Source organism: Heteronotia binoei, chromosome 12 (assembly GCF_032191835.1).
Source record: "Heteronotia binoei isolate CCM8104 ecotype False Entrance Well chromosome 12, APGP_CSIRO_Hbin_v1, whole genome shotgun sequence".
Classification (NCBI taxonomy): Eukaryota; Metazoa; Chordata; class Lepidosauria; order Squamata; family Gekkonidae; genus Heteronotia; species Heteronotia binoei.
Genome location: NC_083234.1, coordinates 54,561,426 through 54,578,269, shown reverse-complemented (window position 1 = coordinate 54,578,269; position 16,844 = coordinate 54,561,426). Strand labels below are relative to the sequence as shown.

At 49.6% G+C, this 16,844-nt stretch overlaps 1 protein-coding gene across 1 annotated transcript; it reads left to right on the top strand.

Annotated features, from left to right (window-relative positions):
* Positions 1-588: 588 nt before the first annotated feature.
* Positions 589-12,698, top strand: LOC132579994 (persulfide dioxygenase ETHE1, mitochondrial-like). Its single transcript, XM_060250602.1, has 5 exons — positions 589-596; positions 1,268-1,335; positions 2,620-2,715; positions 4,615-4,716; positions 11,733-12,698. Exons 1-5 carry the CDS (start codon positions 589-591, stop codon positions 12,572-12,574), a joined length of 1,116 nt encoding a protein of 371 aa, XP_060106585.1. The 3' UTR covers positions 12,575-12,698.
* Positions 12,699-16,844: the final 4,146 nt, after the last annotated feature.

Sequence of the window (16,844 nt, the reverse complement as noted above, 5' to 3'; positions counted from 1 at the left end):
TCCAGAATGAGAAGTGTGGTGCTGATCGTGGGGTTGGCCTCTGTCTGCTTGCTTCACGCTCAAGACACCATCCCTGTAGAGCCCAATTTTTATTTCAAAAGGGTAACAGCAAAAAGATTTCTGCATGGGGGGTTGGGGGTGGCCTCCAGTCTTCCTATGCATCTTTAACTACCAATAATTCTGGGATTAACAAGGGACCCACCACTCCAAAAGTTTCCCTTCCTCATCCTCACTTTAAATAGAGGATCCAGGTACCTCAGAACTGACAGCAGAATGGGTGAGAGAATTCAAGTGGCATTCTCTACATCTCTCAGGTTAAGGTGCTCTCTCCTGAGATCCCGCCTCTATCCCCCCGCCCCCCAATTGTAATGAACACATAGAAGTCTGAGCTGACTGGGGAAGGGGGTTGTTATAACCCTGGATATGTTATATATGTTCTGCATTGCTGGATAACAACATAATTCTTTGTTCTAGATGGCTGGGAAATGGTATCCCATTGCCATAGCAAAAGTGATTCCACCAGAGATGGCAGTCTATGCTTACACGATACAACCCATACGTAATGGAAATCTGGCTCTTAACATTGAGATGCCTCGGTAAGTTCCCTTGCTGTGATCATTTGGGGGGGGGGGCTTCTTTCTGAGCAAACATGGAGCAAACACAGCGAGTCTGTGTGTGTGTGTGTTTTATGCCCATGCACATGTCAACCATCCACATTCTACAACCTGGAGAACAAAATGATTCAAGTTCATGGGGGAGGAATATTAATCACATAGAAAGTAGAGTATATCTTTGTCCTTAAGAACAGACACTTCCCTGGCTTTGAAAACAATCCAGAAAAATCCAGGGCCAAGTGAAGAAGTCCAGCATAGATCAGATGGTGCAGAGCCTCCTCAGTTGGGAAAGGATGGTGATGGTGGTTGAGCAGTAACTCTGTGGGGTGTTACAGGCAGTCACCCATTTTTGTCTGAGATACTGGAGAAGATGCCTCTCCCAGCCCATTCTGATAATGGCTGAAACATATTCTTGTTCCTTATGAAGCTCCAGGACCTGCAGCAGATATCAAGCTTTTGAAAAAGAAGAGCCAAATTAGTGGTTCTCTGATACAATCTTGAACTAATGTTAGGGTCTAGTCGAGGAGCCCCTAGTGGCACTGAAATCCACCTTCTGATCTTCAAGATAGCCTTTAGAAATTAGTGGATTTGCAAGCTCTCAAACTAGATGCTAATTTCTACAAAAGCATTGTGTGTTCTTCCTTACTTTCTAGAAAGGACACTTGCAAGAGGAGAAGGATTGTTCTCTATGCTGTCCGGAGTGCAGAGTTCACGACTTCTGGTAAGTACAAATGCCTCTCTCCCCTGTTAGGACAAAGACACAGAATATATCTGTTTCTGCACTAAGGAAATTGAAAGGCTCGCAAAAAGGGGTCCACTGCTCAAGGTTTGACCTCTTTGTTCTGACCCCTTTTAGGCAGGTTTTCAAAGATCACTTTGACCAAAGAGGGAAACAAAATTTGTGGACATGCCAGGAGCGGTGAAACCAAACCACTTCTATCTCCCTTTTAACAAGAGTTCTTTTTCCCTAGCTATATATAATCACACATAATAGGTTACACAGGTTGGGAATTGAGGTCTTCACCCTTTGTTTAGTGTAATTGTCACAGCTGACTTGCAGGTTTGCCTTGGTCCTCGTGGACGTGGTTCCAAAATGGGATTGCAACAGTGCCCCACCCAGCTTCACTTCAAATCATTAAAACTGTGGGGGAAAGGTAAAGCCCCTTCTCTGTGCACACCTCAGTTGTGGTCCAAATTAGGCATACGAAATGAAGGGAACATGCAAGTCATGTGTGAGTGTTATGACGGACTCAGGGTGGCAACCTAGAACCCATACCTGTGCCCTCTGTGAACTGTCACTGAGTCCTCTGCAGTGCCCTTCAGCTGTACCTGTTTCCCAGAGACAATCTCAACTTTCCAACACCTGTCTTTGGTGAATCATTCTTCTTCATCAATCCCCTGGTTGTGTAGTTTACAGATACCTTGTTCACATTTTGCTAGCATTAATTGCTATCAGCTATCATTCTTTAGTTCCCTTTCCAAGTATATAGGAGTGGTGTGGGTAGGGATGATGCATGCTTCTTGCCTACAGCTTTTCCAGTATCTCTCTCACTAAAAAAAGATACCTTCATTAATTTGAAACAAATGCAAGGCTGGCTGTGACAGAGTAAATGAACAGGCAAAACTGAGCATTCAGAGGTGGAAGGCCTGCATGCTGATATTTGAAAATTCAGAGGCTACAAAAGTACTTGTTCCCTGTGAAATGCTGAAGGGGATGTATCTTCAAGAAGGCCCTCCCCCTCCCCACAACACACAGGATTAATTAGGGACTTCAGGCATATTCTCATTCCCTTTGATGCCACAAGCCTTATCATGACAGAGAAGGTGGAGGAATCTGGTCCAAGATCTCCCTCTTCCCAGTGTGGATGCTCACATGGTACCTTACTTTTCTTAAGTATGCACATTTTGGGTATTGCTGCATGAAAGTCTAGGAGTCCACCATTTATGTAGCAATAAGTGACATTTCTTTTCCTTTAATGGATCTGTTGTGATTCTGTTTCCAAAGATGACCGGCAGACAGTCTACATTGTGGAGACAGATCATGACACCTACCTTTTTATTCTTTTTACCAGCGAAGTAGAGAGGAATTTGTATCTGTATGGTATGTATCATGGATGGTGATAGGCACAATGGGAAGTGGGTGTTGGAAGTAGAGGGTATACCTGCCAACTTTGAGGATAAGAAAAAGAATTCATGATGTGAAGCAGAGAATGTGGCCTACAGAGATCAATATACCATCTGCAAATATACTTATTACACTTAAGAAAACAATTCTAGTGCCTCACAGAATTCCTTTGATATTTCACCTAATGACTCCCACACACACCCCTCCAAAAACTGGCTGGCTACTCTAATTTTCTTCGGACAACCACCATTGCAATTTAGTGCAGCCTGAGGACCAAAATACACATTGCTTGCAAATGTGCATAACATATATAACCTCCAGTTTAGGAGCAAAAGCAGATTCAGGAAGGGGCCCTCTGAAATGGGATGGAATGGGGAGAGGGTCTTCAGCCACAAACACACCGATCCTTTTTGGTTTGTTTGTTTAAAGCCATATTTTGTTATTCAGCTTTTCATGTAACATCATAAAAACAGCACTGCTTGGTCAGACCAAAGGTATATCTAGTTAATCATTCTTTCTCCCACAGTGGCCAAACAGATGCCTCTAGGGAGCCCACAAGCAGAACTCAAAGGCACCAACCCCCCACATCCAGCAGCTAGCACTTGAGGCACAACACCTGCCTGTTTTGTTCAGTCATTGAGGCTAACAGCCATGACTAGAATCCTTTTCCCTCATAATTTCTGTAGTATCCTTTTACGAATATAAGGCCCATGGCCCATCCAATCCAACATTTTGTCACACAGTGGCCAAAAAAACTAGGTGCCATCAGGAAGTCCACCAGTGGGGCCAGGACACTAGAAGCCCCACGACCGTTGCCCACCCAAGCACCAAGAATACAGAGCATCACTGCCCCAGACAGAGTGTTCCATCTATACCCTGTGGCTAATAGCCACTGATGGACCTCTCCAGGGCTTTTTTGGTAGAAAAAGCCCAGCAGGAACTCATTTACATATTAGGTCACACCCCTGACATCACCATAGGTTCACACATGGCTTTTTGTAGAAAAAGCCCAACATGGTCTCATTTGCATATTAGGCCAACCCCCTGACTCCAAGCAAGCTGGAACTGCATTCCTGTGCATTCCTGCTCAAAAAAAGCCCTGTCTGCTCCATATGTTGATCCAATCCCCTCTTGAAGCCATCTATGCATGTAGCTGCCACCGCCTCCTGTGGCAGTGAATTCCATGTGTTAATCACTCTTTGGGTGAAGAAGTACTTCTTTTTAAAGCCGTATGCAATACTGTATAGATTAACAGTGCTGTTGCAATAAGTTAACATGTCACTAAGAAATTAAATGTGTGATTTATCCAAGGCCACTGCTTGAGGTTTGTGGATAGATTTGAACTTTGGTCACTCTGTTCTATGTGCCCTTTATCTGTTATACCACACTGGTCCTCAGTGTTCCCAAAGCTAAGGAGAACAGGTTGCAGGCCAAGATGGGAGGAATAGGCCTGCAGCACAGAGATCCATTCAGGATTGACCACTATCACAATGTGGTAGATTTGGTGGAGAAAATGCTGGTCATGGCCTTGGTGATCTCTACTACTGTTGATCGTTTTCTACCTCCCATTAGAGCTATAATAAGCTGGAGATCAGTTTCCCTGGAGGGAATGGTAGCTTTGGAGAGTGAACTCTATGGTTATCACATCCCATTGAGCTTCCTTCCCTCTCTAACTCTGCTCTCCCCAGGCACAGCCCTCAAAATCCATCCTCAAATCTCCAGGAATTTCCCAAAACATAATTGTCAATCCTTCACTAGCAAACTGCCCATGGAGACCAGAACAAGAATTGGCATATTCAGTGGTTCCCTCCAAAAAGTACCTGTCCGGTCATCCTTGCTATCATTCTCAGTGTGACTCCTGTTTTTGTTCTGAAGCCAGGGAAGAAGAAGTGTCGGATGAAGTGAAAGAAAATTTTACGAACCTTGCCAATGAATTGTCATTTGACCCAGAAGCAATCACCTATCTACCTAAAGTCCGTAAGAGCTGCTAAGAATTTATCGTCCTATGTTCCAGTAGAAAACTAACAAAGTGAGATAGGTGGTATGAGAGGGACTTGAGTCTTCTACAGAGAGATCTTATGCAGAGCTACTGCAGAGCTTAAACTGAAGTAACTGTCCATAAGATTACAATGTTAACTTTTTTTTCTGTATGTTGTTGTTGTTCAGTCGTACAGTTCAGTCTAACTCTTTGCGACCCCATGGACAAAGTCACGCCAGGCCCTCTTTGTCTTCCACCATCCTCCGAAGTCTGCTCAAATTTGTGTTAGTTACATCAGTAATGATGCCCAGCCATCTCATCTTTCTGTATAGGGAAGGATAACTAAAATGATCGAAAGATTATAGCACCCTTGGTCTGAAGAAAATCTACCAAACTTGAGGAAATGTCTTCAGGGACTATGGGCCAGAACATGGAATCTCAGCATTGTATTAATTTAGGCCCTTGGTACAAAAGGAACAGGAGTGAGCACCTCTGATGAGCAGCCTGTTTAAAACCTGTAGATTGGCCAGGCCTGGCATAACTTCCAGGAGTACAGTTACCAACCTCAAGCTTGGACCTGGAATTCTTCTGGAATTACAACTGATCTCTAGGCTACAGAGATGAGTCCCCATGGAGGAAATGGCAGCTTTGGAGGGTGGACTCTATGGCAACACATCTGCACTGAGCTCTCTCCCCAAACTCCATCATCCCCATAGTCCTGACCAAGCCCTAACACAGATAGAATCTGTCTCCTGGATTTGGGATCTAGATGTCAAAAATGAGACTTCTAAAAAGGTAAAGGTAGTCCCCTGTGAAAGCACCAGTTGTTTCCGACTCTGCAGTGACGTCGCATCACGTTTTCTTGGCAAACTTTTTGTTATGGGGTGGTTTGCCATTGCCTTCCCCAGTCATTGACACTTCACCCCCAGCAAGCTGGGTACTCATTCTACTGACCTCAGAAGGATGGAAGGCTGAGTCAACCTTGAGCTGGCTACCTGAACCCAGCTTCCACCAAGATCAAACTCAGATTGTGAGCAGAGCTTTGGACTGCACTACTGCAGCTTACCACTCTGCACCATGGGGCTGTAGGCTGCCATTATTTTCATCACAAGACTGGCTGGTATCAGATTCTTCTAACTGGGGCTTCATAAGATTTCATTTTGGACTCACTTTCTTCAGCATATGTTTTAAATCATGCTTATAAACTAAAGGTTGTCAGTTGACTAGAATAATAATGGCCAGCTTTTGTGCTTTTAACAGAATTCTGATCTGCAGAAATTCACTAGAATGGCCATAAGCTCTATTTTCCTGCTGATGAGCACAGATATGACTGCTGTCAATAAATAAATCAGCAACTCTAAGCATTCTGTTCCCTTTGCTTGATTTTATATATTGTTAAGATCTTAATAACCAGTTCTCTTCCCCCCCTCACAGGTCCATGCCCAGAAGCATCCAAATAGATACCATCCCAGAAACTGGACTCCTGTTTCTTTATATTTCCCCACCATTTCTCCCTCCAGAGATTCAAGGTGGCTAAGAAAGTGCCAGGAAGCAAAGAGCACAAGAAAACAGAATAAAATAGGAACAATAAAAACAGAGGCAGCCTGCCAGTAAAATACGCGATTCACTCCCTCAAGCAGCAGTTAGAACCACATCACCAACAATCTCCAGCCAAGGCCTCCTGCAAAAAGAGCTCTCACACAGGAATGACAGTGCCCTTCAAAGCTCCTCTGATAAATTGTTCCATAAAATATAGACCAAAGACCGTGACTCCAACAAACTGATCTGTGAATGGGAAATTATCAAAGCCTCTGACTGGTGTGCAAGTTGATGTGATTCAAACGTGTATGTTTCAGACCTGTATTTAAAAATGGCTTTATGGTGCCTCAATAAATTGTTAACATTCATACCTATTATATCATCTGGTCTTCCTGTTGATAGTCTTTGAACCAAGCAGAAAAGCATGAATATACTACAAAGATTCTGCACTTGAAACTCCAGACTTTCTGGTTTGTGAAAATCTGAAGTCAGCTTAGAATTAGATTTAGATCATCAGTTGCCCATTTACCACTCCAGAGGACTTCCCCACGCAGAATAAGATAGGTAACACAATCCTCTGCTCTCTTCATTACGTTCCCTCTGTCTATGTCCAACTTTCTATATTGGGTTTACACATTGCTTAGGAGGGTATGAACTATTTACTTTTAATGTGGGCATTCTAATGTTGGGCATTTGTAATGTACTGGGAGACGAGTCGTGGTGGAAGCTTATTCTTTATTCGCTGGTACATTACAGAACAGAACTGACGCGGCCGGGTCCGCTAATTTATACATGCATCCCGGAACATCCCCTTCGCTGGCCAGCCCAATCCTGGCCAGTTAAACTTCCCGCCCTTGGTCTGGATTGGCGGGGCTTTCCCGCGCAGCGCACGGCGACCTGAGTGCGCCCTCAGGTCGCGCGGCGCTTGCGCTGAGTCCGATACTCTACACTCCTCCCCTCCTAGTTTAAACGACATAGTCCTTTAGGTACCCTGGTGTTCGGCGCTCCCGTGTTGATCTCCTCGGGGTTGCCGTCGGTGGGGGCCCCGATCCCGATGTGGGAGGTGCCGTTTCTGGCTGTTGCCCGCCCGCGTCGGGTACTGGCTCCGGTTCTGGTTCCGCGGCTCCGGGGGCATCATACGTTGGTAGCTCTTGTATTGGCGGCGCCTCTTCTGGCGGTACCGTGACCGGCGGTTCCCTGCTTTCTCCCTCTGCTGACTCCTCGGGTGGGGTGCGGCAGCGCAGCTGGTCGATGTGCCGTCTCAGCACCTGGCCTCCGGCGGTGGTTACCTCGTAGGACCGGGAGCCTGTCACCCTCAAAACCCTTCCCGCTAACCACTCGGGGCCGCTTGAAAAGTTTTTCGCATACACTGGATCGCCCGGGAAGAACCCTCTCACTGCCTCCCTGACCTCGGGGGTCCCGCGGACCTCTGGCGCCCTGTCCGGGTGTAGCCTATCTAAACGAGTGGTCAGTTTCCTCCCCATGAGCAGTTCTGCGGGGCTGAAACCGGTTATGGGGTTTGGGGTGATCCTGTTGTGGAACAGGAAGGCTGAGAGGCGGTAGTCCCATTCCCCTTGTACTATACGGCCCAGGGCTTCCTTGGTGGTCCGCACCATCCTCTCCGCCTGGCCGTTGGTGGCTGGATGGAATGGGGCGGACCTTATGTGCCTTATAAGGTATCTGTCGGTGAACTCCCGGAATTCCCGGGAGGTGAATGCCGTGCCATTGTCCGTTACTAGTGTGTCGGGGATCCCGTGTGTGCAGAGGACCCTTCTGAGCGCCCGGACTGCTGCTGCGGTGGAGGTCGAGGCCACCGGGATTACCTCCAACCATTTCGTGTATGCGTCCACCAGTATAAAGAAGATCTGGCCCTGATGCGGCCCCGCGAAATCCACATGGAGGCGGGACCATGGCCGCCCGTTCGATTCCCACCTGTGGGTCGGGGCGGACGGCGGGTTGGGTCTGGACTCCTGGCATGGTTGGCACCTTCTTACCCACCCTTCTATTTCCTCATCCATGCCTGGCCACCACACGTAGCTCCGTGCCAGGGCTTTCATTCTCACGATGCCTGGGTGGGTCTCGTGGAGATCCTCTAATACCTGCCTGCGCAAGGGGGGGGGGACCACCACCCTGCTACCCCAGAGTATGCACCCCTTGTGTGTCGATAGCTCGTCCTTCCTGGCCGCGAACGGCCGGAAGGCTTCTTCCGCTTTGCCCGAGGGCCACCCCCTTCCCACCCAGTCCCTGACCCGTGCGAGGACGCGGTCTCTCCCGGTCGCCCGAGCCACCTCGCTCGCGTGCAGGGGGCGCTCGGGGAGTGACTCTATGAGCATCACTCCGTGTGCCGGGGCGGGATCTGGGTCCGTCGCGGGTAGCGGGAGGCGGCTGAGGGCGTCAGCGTGACCCATCGCTTTACCGGGGCGGTGTATCAGCGTATACGTGTAAGAATTCAGGAACAGGTTCCACCTTAAAACCCTTTGAGACAGAATTTGGGGGGTCTGACGATCGGGGGCTAGGAGGCCGAGGAGCGGCTTGTGGTCAGTAGCGATGGTGAAGCGCCTACCGTAGAGGTAGTCGTTGAACTTATGCACCCCCGCCACGATCGCCAGGGCCTCCTTATCGATCTGGGCGTAGTTCCTCTCTGCCGGGGACAGAGTCCTGGAGTAGTAAGCGATTGGCACCTCCCCCCCGCCCGGGAGTTGGTGCCCTAAGACCGCTCCCACACCGTAGGGAGAGGCGTCGCAAGCCAGGATCAGGGGTAAGTTTTCATCGTAGTGATGAAGTACCGCGTTAGAGACCAGGAGGTCTTTCACCGCCTGGAACGCCGCTGCTTGGTGTTTACCCCAGACCCACGGGGCTTGTTTATCTAACAAACGGTGTAATGGCTCCGCCACGGCGGCCTTGTGGGGCAAGAATGCGTGGTAAAAGTTCAATAAACCTAAAAAACTCTGTAGTTCTGCTTTGCATTTGGGGGCAGGGGCTTGAACTATGGCCCTGGTCTTGTCTGCCGTTGGGTGAATTCCAGCCGCGTCCACGGCGAACCCCAGGAACTCCACCCGCGGAACTCCCAACAAACATTTCTCCTTTTTGACTTTCAGCCCCGTCGCTTGGAACCGTCTGAGGACCTCTCGCAGGCGGCAGCCGAACTCTCCATCGGTGGGGGCGGCGATTAAAACGTCGTCAAAGAAGGGTTGAACTCCGGGGATCCCTTTGAGAAGAGAGTCCATTATGCTCTGGAATATCCCCGGAGCTACGCTAACCCCGAACTGCAGCCGTTTAACCCTGAACGCACCCCTGTGGGTCACTATCGTCTGTGCCTCCGCTGTCTTAGCGTCGACCGGCAGTTGCTGGTATGCTTGTGCTAAGTCCAGCTTCCCAAAAACCCTCGCCCCGGCTAGTGCTGCCAGGACATGGCTGACTACCGGGACTGGATAGGGGTTGTCTTGCAGTGCCTTATTTATCGTGCACTTGTAGTCAGCGCAGATCCTTACTTCCCCGTTGGGCTTGACCGGCGTTACTATGGGGGTCTCCCATTCTGCATACGTTACCGGCTCTAGGACGCCCTGGGCTGTGAGGCGGTCCAGCTCTGCCTCTATTTTTTGTTTGAGGGCGAACGGAACGCGCCTCGCTTTGAGCCTTATGGGCCTGACCATAGGGTCGATCGGTAGGGTGATGGGCGGGCCCTTGTAGCTCCCCAAGGACCCGTCGAAAACCTCTGGGAACTCCCGGCAGACCCCGTCGAAATGGCTGGTCTGCACGTGGTCCACCCCCACCAGCTGGATCCCCAGTGGTTTGAACCAAGCCAACCCGAGGAGTGTGGTCAGTTGGCGCTTGACCACTAGGATGTCTAGGGGCCCCTTAAAACCCCCTCTTTCTACATGCACCCGGGCCCACCCCACGATGTGTACTGGGTTCTTCTGAAAATCCCTCAGTACGAAGTCCACTGGCCTCGTTTGGAGGCGGCGGCTGGGACATAGTCTCTTGAGGGTTTCCTCCGAAATGATAGAGATGGAGGACCCCGAGTCTACTTCCATGATGCAGGGGGCGCCCTCGATTAGGACTGACATTTTGACCTTGTCTGGGGCCGAGAGGGGCAAGCTCAATACCTGCAGACTGGTGGATGCCGTCGTGTGTGTGTCCATGGAGTTGTGATGCGCTGACGGTTGGCGGCGGCTGTTCTTGGCCCGGCAAGCCCGGGCGATGTGGCCTGTCTTTCCGCAGCTGCGGCAGTCCAGGTTTCGGTACGGGCAGTCCCTCCGCTCGTGGGGGTCGCCGCAGCTGGCGCACCGGGAACCGGTGGTGGCGGTGGCCCTCTCCGTCGCTCGTTGTCTCGCGGGGGCCCGTGTGTCCGCTCTTTGAGGCCGCCGGAGCTGGAACGCTTCTTCCTCTACTCGGTCCTCCGGCTCCGTTTCTCCCTGGTGGACTGCCTCCCCACGTGGCTGGCCGTACGCCTTGGTGGCCCTTTCGAACGCCGTCGCCTCGTTGAAGGCTTGTTGTAGGGTGAGCTCCTCTTTTGCGAAGAGCTTCTGCTGCAGTCGCTCGTCCCGGAGGCCCCAGACAAATCGGTCCCTCAGGGCTTCGTCCCTCTTGTCGAAACTGCAGTTTCCGGCGATCTGCCGAAGGGCCGCCAGGTAGACCGCCGCTGTCTCCCCCGCCTTCTGGTCCCTCTTGTGGAAGAGGAACCGGCGGGCGACGATGGACGGTTGGGGCGAAAAGTGGCCCGTGAGGAGCCTCACGACCTCTCCGTAGGTCCTCTCGGTCAGCTTCGCCGGAGCGGAGAGACCGCGTGCGATCTCGAAAGTTTCTTCTCCACAGACGCTCAGCAGGACGTCTCTCTTTCGGTCGTCGTCGTCGATCAGGTTCGCCCGCAGGTAGCACGCGACTCGTTCCGTATAGGTCTCCCATCTCTCGGGGTGCTCCGGGTTGAATTCCGCAAGATGGCCCGTCGTTACACTCGGGTTCGCCATGGTGGCGGCGGGCTGTGCGGTCCTGCGGTCCCTACCTTCCTCGTCTCCGGCCAGGTCTGGTTCCCCTCGGGCGGCCGGACCTAGCTAGATCCCATCCTCGTCGCCAGTGTAATGTACTGGGAGACGAGTCGTGGTGGAAGCTTATTCTTTATTCGCTGGTACATTACAGAACAGAACTGACGCGGCCGGGTCCGCTAATTTATACATGCATCCCGGAACATCCCCTTCGCTGGCCAGCCCAATCCTGGCCAGTTAAACTTCCCGCCCTTGGTCTGGATTGGCGGGGCTTTCCCGCGCAGCGCACGGCGACCTGAGTGCGCCCTCAGGTCGCGCGGCGCTTGCGCTGAGTCCGATACTCTACAGCATTACTAAAAGTGTGGCTGTAGTTTGTCATGCTCCAGTAAACTAGCCATTTCCTACTATATTTGGGGCTCCTCCCCCGGGGCTGATTCCTGGCACCGCTTCCTGGCCGGGGCGCTTTCCGAAGGCTCCGCTTCGCTGTCTGCCAGCCGTTCCTCGAAGGTTGCCGTGCCTCGCTCCATGTGACTGCCCCGGAGATGCCCCGCGGGTGCCGTCTCCGCCACGCCGCGCCCGGCCCCCCGACGGCCTCCCCCGGCGACCCTACGGCGCCCGCTCCGCCCAGCGCCAGGGACTGCTCTTCCGACAGCTCTTTGAAGCCGAAAGCTTCACATACACCTACTTGCTGGCGGACCCAAAGACCAAGGAGGCGGTTCTGATTGACCCAGTTTTGGAGACGGCCCAGAGAGACACGACGCTCGTGAAGCAGCTGGGGCTTAATTTACTCTATGCAGTCAACACCCATTGCCACACCGACCACATCACAGGCACTGGCCTTCTGAAGCAGCTCTTGCCTGGATGTCGGAGCGTTATCTCCCGGGACAGCGGGGCCTCGGCAGATATCCTGATCAGGGAAGGACACGCCCTGAAGTTTGGGGCATTCGCCTTGGAAGCTCGCTCCACTCCGGGGCACACAGACGGCTGCCGGACCTACGTACTGAACGACCAGAGCATGGCCTTCACGGGGGACGCCTTACTGATTCGGGGCTGTGGGCGGACGGATTTCCAGCAGGGTTCCCCAGAAGCTTTGTACCGCTCTGTCCGTGAGAAGATCTTTACACTCCCTGGCGACTGCCTGATCTACCTCGCCCATGATTATACTGGCCAAACAATTTCCACAATGGAGGAAGAGAGAACCTTGAATCCTCGTCTGACTCTCCCCCTGGAGGCTTTTGTGGAACTGATGAACAACTCAAACTTGCCGAAGCCCAAACAGATCGATTTTGCAGTACCAGCAAACCTCAAGTGCGGAGTCCAAGATGTAGCAGTTTAGCAGCTGCCTGCCCAATCGGATGGGCTTCTGCCGCAAATGGCTCCTAAAAGGGGCCCCTGTAGCAGTGGGACGGGATGCCATGAAGGAAACCACCCCCACCTCTTTAGCACTGATGCCCAGAAAATGGTAAAAGAAGAAAATGGGAGGCGAAATAGTCCCTCCTGTTCTTTACTTCCTGCACTGGAAATCGATATGAAGGAGACTTTTGATTGACCTACTTGCTCCCCCTCCTGGTACTCGCTTGTACTTCGTTTTGCAGCCCTTGGAAATTTCCAGCCCAGCTTCAATTCACTTTCGATTCACTTCAGTTCACTTTCAGGTTTGCACTGCGTTGCTTTCACCACAGAGATATGTGGGCCCCGCTTTCCTGTGCCAGATCGGATCAGAAGGCAAAAGAGTTTTGTACTGTGAATTTTTGAAACCAGGGGTGGCGGGGAGAGACGCTGTCTGTGAAAGGTTTTTTACTACAGTCAAATTACTACTATATTTGCATATCTTCTTCATTCCAAAACCTGTTTCAAAGGATCATTTCTTTTTTTAAAAACAGTGTCAAACATGTGGCCCGGGGGCCAAATGAGTCCCCCAGAAGACTTCTATCAGGCCCCCAAGCAACTGGCTCTTGTCTGCTTCCTTCTCCCTCTCTCTTGCTTCCTTCTGCATCTCAGCTTGCTTTACAAGGCTTGCTCAATCACACAGGAGCTACAGAGCAAAATCTCAATATTCTCCATTGGATGAGGCTCCTCCCTCTCCTGGTTCCCTGGGGAGGTAGGGGAAGAGCCAGAGCTTCCTGTGCCTAATTCCCTGGATCCCATGGAAGTAATACAATGAAAGCACCTTTAAGACCAACAAGTGCTAATGTTTTAAGCAGGGCTTTTTTGGTAGACCACTGTTTCACCACTGTTTCACATAGAATGCTCTACCACTGAGCCACCATCCCTCCCATTTTGAAGCTGACTTTCACTGAATCAGACCCCTGGTCCATCGAAGTCAGTATTGTCTACTCAGACTGGCAGCGGCTCTCCAGGGTCTCAAGCTGAGCGTTTTCTCACCTATTTGCCTGGACTCTTTTTAGTTGGAGATGCCGGGGATTGATCCTGGCACCTTCTGCTTACCAAGCAGATGCCCTACCACTGACCCACCATCCCTCCCCATCAGGTAGTGACGTCCCTCACTGACAGACTTTAAACAACGGCTGGACAAACACTTGTCAAGGATGCTCTAGGCTGATCCTGCATTGGGTAAGGGCTTGGCCTAGATAACCTGTATGCCCCCTTCCAACTCTGTGGTTGTATTATATTATGCAGGAATCTCTAATATGGTGCCTATGGGCCCTCTGATACCTTTCCTGGCACCTACCAATTGTTTTTAGAAACCAGGACTTCTGGTTTGTTGTGCAGATTAAAATAACATCATTTCAGCAGCAGCTGCCACACTGTTGGGTTTATGTTGGATCAGGCCAGTGGCCCATCCAGTCCAACGCTCCTGTCACAGAGTGGCCAAAAAACCCAGATGCCACCAGGAGGTCCACCAGTGGCGTCAGACACTAGAAGCCCTCCCACTGCTGCCCCCCCCCAGCACCAAGAATAAAGAGCATCACATGCCCCAGACAGCTAGTTCATCTGTTCCTTGTGGCTAATAGCCACTGATGGACCTCTGCTCCATATGTTTATCCAATCCTCTCTTGAAGCCATCTATGCTTGTAGCTGCCATAACCTCTAGTGGCAGTGAATTCCATGTGTTAATCACACTTTGGGTGAAGAAGTACTTCCTTTTATCTGTTCTAACCCAACTGCTCAGCAATTTAATTGAGTGATCACAAATTCTTGTATTTGGAGAAAGGGAGAAAAGTACTTCTTTCTCTTCCTTTTCTATCCCTTGCATAATCTTATAAACCTCTGTCATGTCATCCCTCGGTTAACATTTCTCCAAGCTAAAGAGCCCCAAGCACTTTAATCTTTCTTCCTAGGGAAAGTGTTCCAACCCTTTAATCATTCTAGTTGCCCTTTTCTGCACTTTTTCCAATGCTATAGTGCTTTTTTTGAGGTGTGGTAACCAGAATAGTACAGTACTCCAAATGAGCCCGCACCATCAATTTATACAGGGGCATTTTGATACTCTTTCCCAGTGTGTTTTAATTACTCCTCTTTTCCCTGGCACATGGGCTTCCTCTGTGCGTGTAGCTCCACCTCCTGTAGCATCTGTATTGTGGTTGGCTCAACTGCTTCTTGTGGCAGCCATTTTGTGGCTGTGTCCACCACCCTGTGTCAAAATTTCCAAAGGTGCCCACTGGCTCAAAAATGTTGGGGACTCCTGGTCAAAGGTGATCATTTGGTAACATTTCTCTGCTTTAGAAGTGGTACTTTGAGGAAGGATCCTTGCAAATTTCACATTAGCATATAGTATACATTTACAAATATGCACAAAACACAAGAAGAGTTTTTCAGACTTTTTATTTAGCTTGGAAGCCATGGCACAAGAAGAGGCATGGTTGGTTGCAGTCAACTGGCCTGGCGTGACACTGGAACTACACACTTTTTTCACCCAACTTCTCTGCAAGAGTATAAACAAAATAGTGAACAGGGTTCTCTTGGATATACAAACACAACTTTGTCCCAAGTTTTCCTCAGAATTGGCAACTTTCCATGCATGTTCAAAACAAGATCATATTACCATGGATCAAGCTATTCCTTCTCACTTTTTTTACTTTTCTCAGGCACTGCAGAAGGGAACATAAGAGGCAGAGCACATCATTAATTGTCCATGGACAGATGACCAATGGAGCCTCCAGTTGCTGCTTTCAGTTATTTATTCAGCTTAAAATCAGTACCCTTCCCTAATTATACCACTGGTCAAAGCGTTATGTTCACCACCCACTTTGCTTAGATGGGCCAGAGCTTTCTTCCTCTGGCTGAGGGCTCCTCTAAGTTCTCCTCTTCTTGTCTTACCCAAGGCCTGAATTCCTTTGAGAGAGCCAGTTTGGTGCAGTGAGAGCCAGTTTGGTGTAGTGGTTAAGTGTGAGAACTCTTATCTGTGAGAACTGAGTTTGATTCCCCACTCCTCCACATGTGCCTGCTGGAATGGCCTTGGGTTAGCCATAGCTCTTGTAGGAGTTGTCCTTGAAAGGGCAGCTGCTGTGAGAGCCCTCTCAGCCCCACCCACCTCACAGGATGTCTGTTGTGGGGGGAGCAGATATAGGAGATTGTAAGCCACTCTAGCTGAGGTCAGATGCACATAAACTGACGAGATGGGCATGGATGAAAGCCAGATGCATGTCGGATTTTATGCGGTTGTCCAAACATCAGCATCTGGCAACGGTCGTTGGCTCGTTCGTGTCCCAAACTGCCACGACTGAGACATGGACTTTTTTGATAGTACATTAAATCCGGAATAAGAACCAGGAAGCCTTAGAAGAGGTCAGGACGGAATTATTGGGCGAAATCAAGAAAACAAATGAACAAGTTACAGAATTTCAAAAACAGTTGCTAGTTAATACACAGCAAGTGCATGAACTATCTGTAAAAGTAAGAGAATTACAAGACCAAGAAGAAATAACATCTGCCGGCACGCGAGAAAACAAAGCTAGCTTTTTAGAACTAGAAGACAGGCTAGCAAGGCTTGATGCAAAAATCAGCGTATATTTTTGAGATTCCAAAATATCCCCGAGGAAAAAGAGGAAAGTGTCGAAAACAAGATTGTTGAATTGCTGAACTCAGATGAAGAAGAATTGTTGGAACAGGGGAGAGCGGAAATTGAATGGGCAAGAAGAGTCTCGTCAGCGTATACTAAGAGACTTAATATTCCAAGAGAGATCCAAGTAAGATTTACTCGAATAGCGACTTGTGAGAATATTTTGAGAGCAGTAAAAAGAAAATCTCTGACTTGGGAAGACAAAGACATCAAGGTGTTGAGAGACACTCCTTGGTCTATAAGGAAAAGAAGATCTGAATACAAAAAGCTAACAAGCTGGCTCATGAAACACTCCATACAATATAAATGGCTAGTTCCAGAAGGAGTTTTTTTTCATTTACCAGACCAGAAGGCATAATCGAACATCAATAGAAAAGTTGGAAGAATTCTGGGAAAAGTACGTAGTGGTGCACAGCCAGGAACAGGACTCAGCAGAAGATCAACAAGAAGAACTTGATCATAACAGTCCGGGGAAAAAGGATTTACAGGAAAAGAAAAGAGAAAGAATGAAGACAAGATCACAAGTACCAAAAGGACAAAGAAAAATACCGGATAGTAACTCAACAACAAGATGATGACCAGA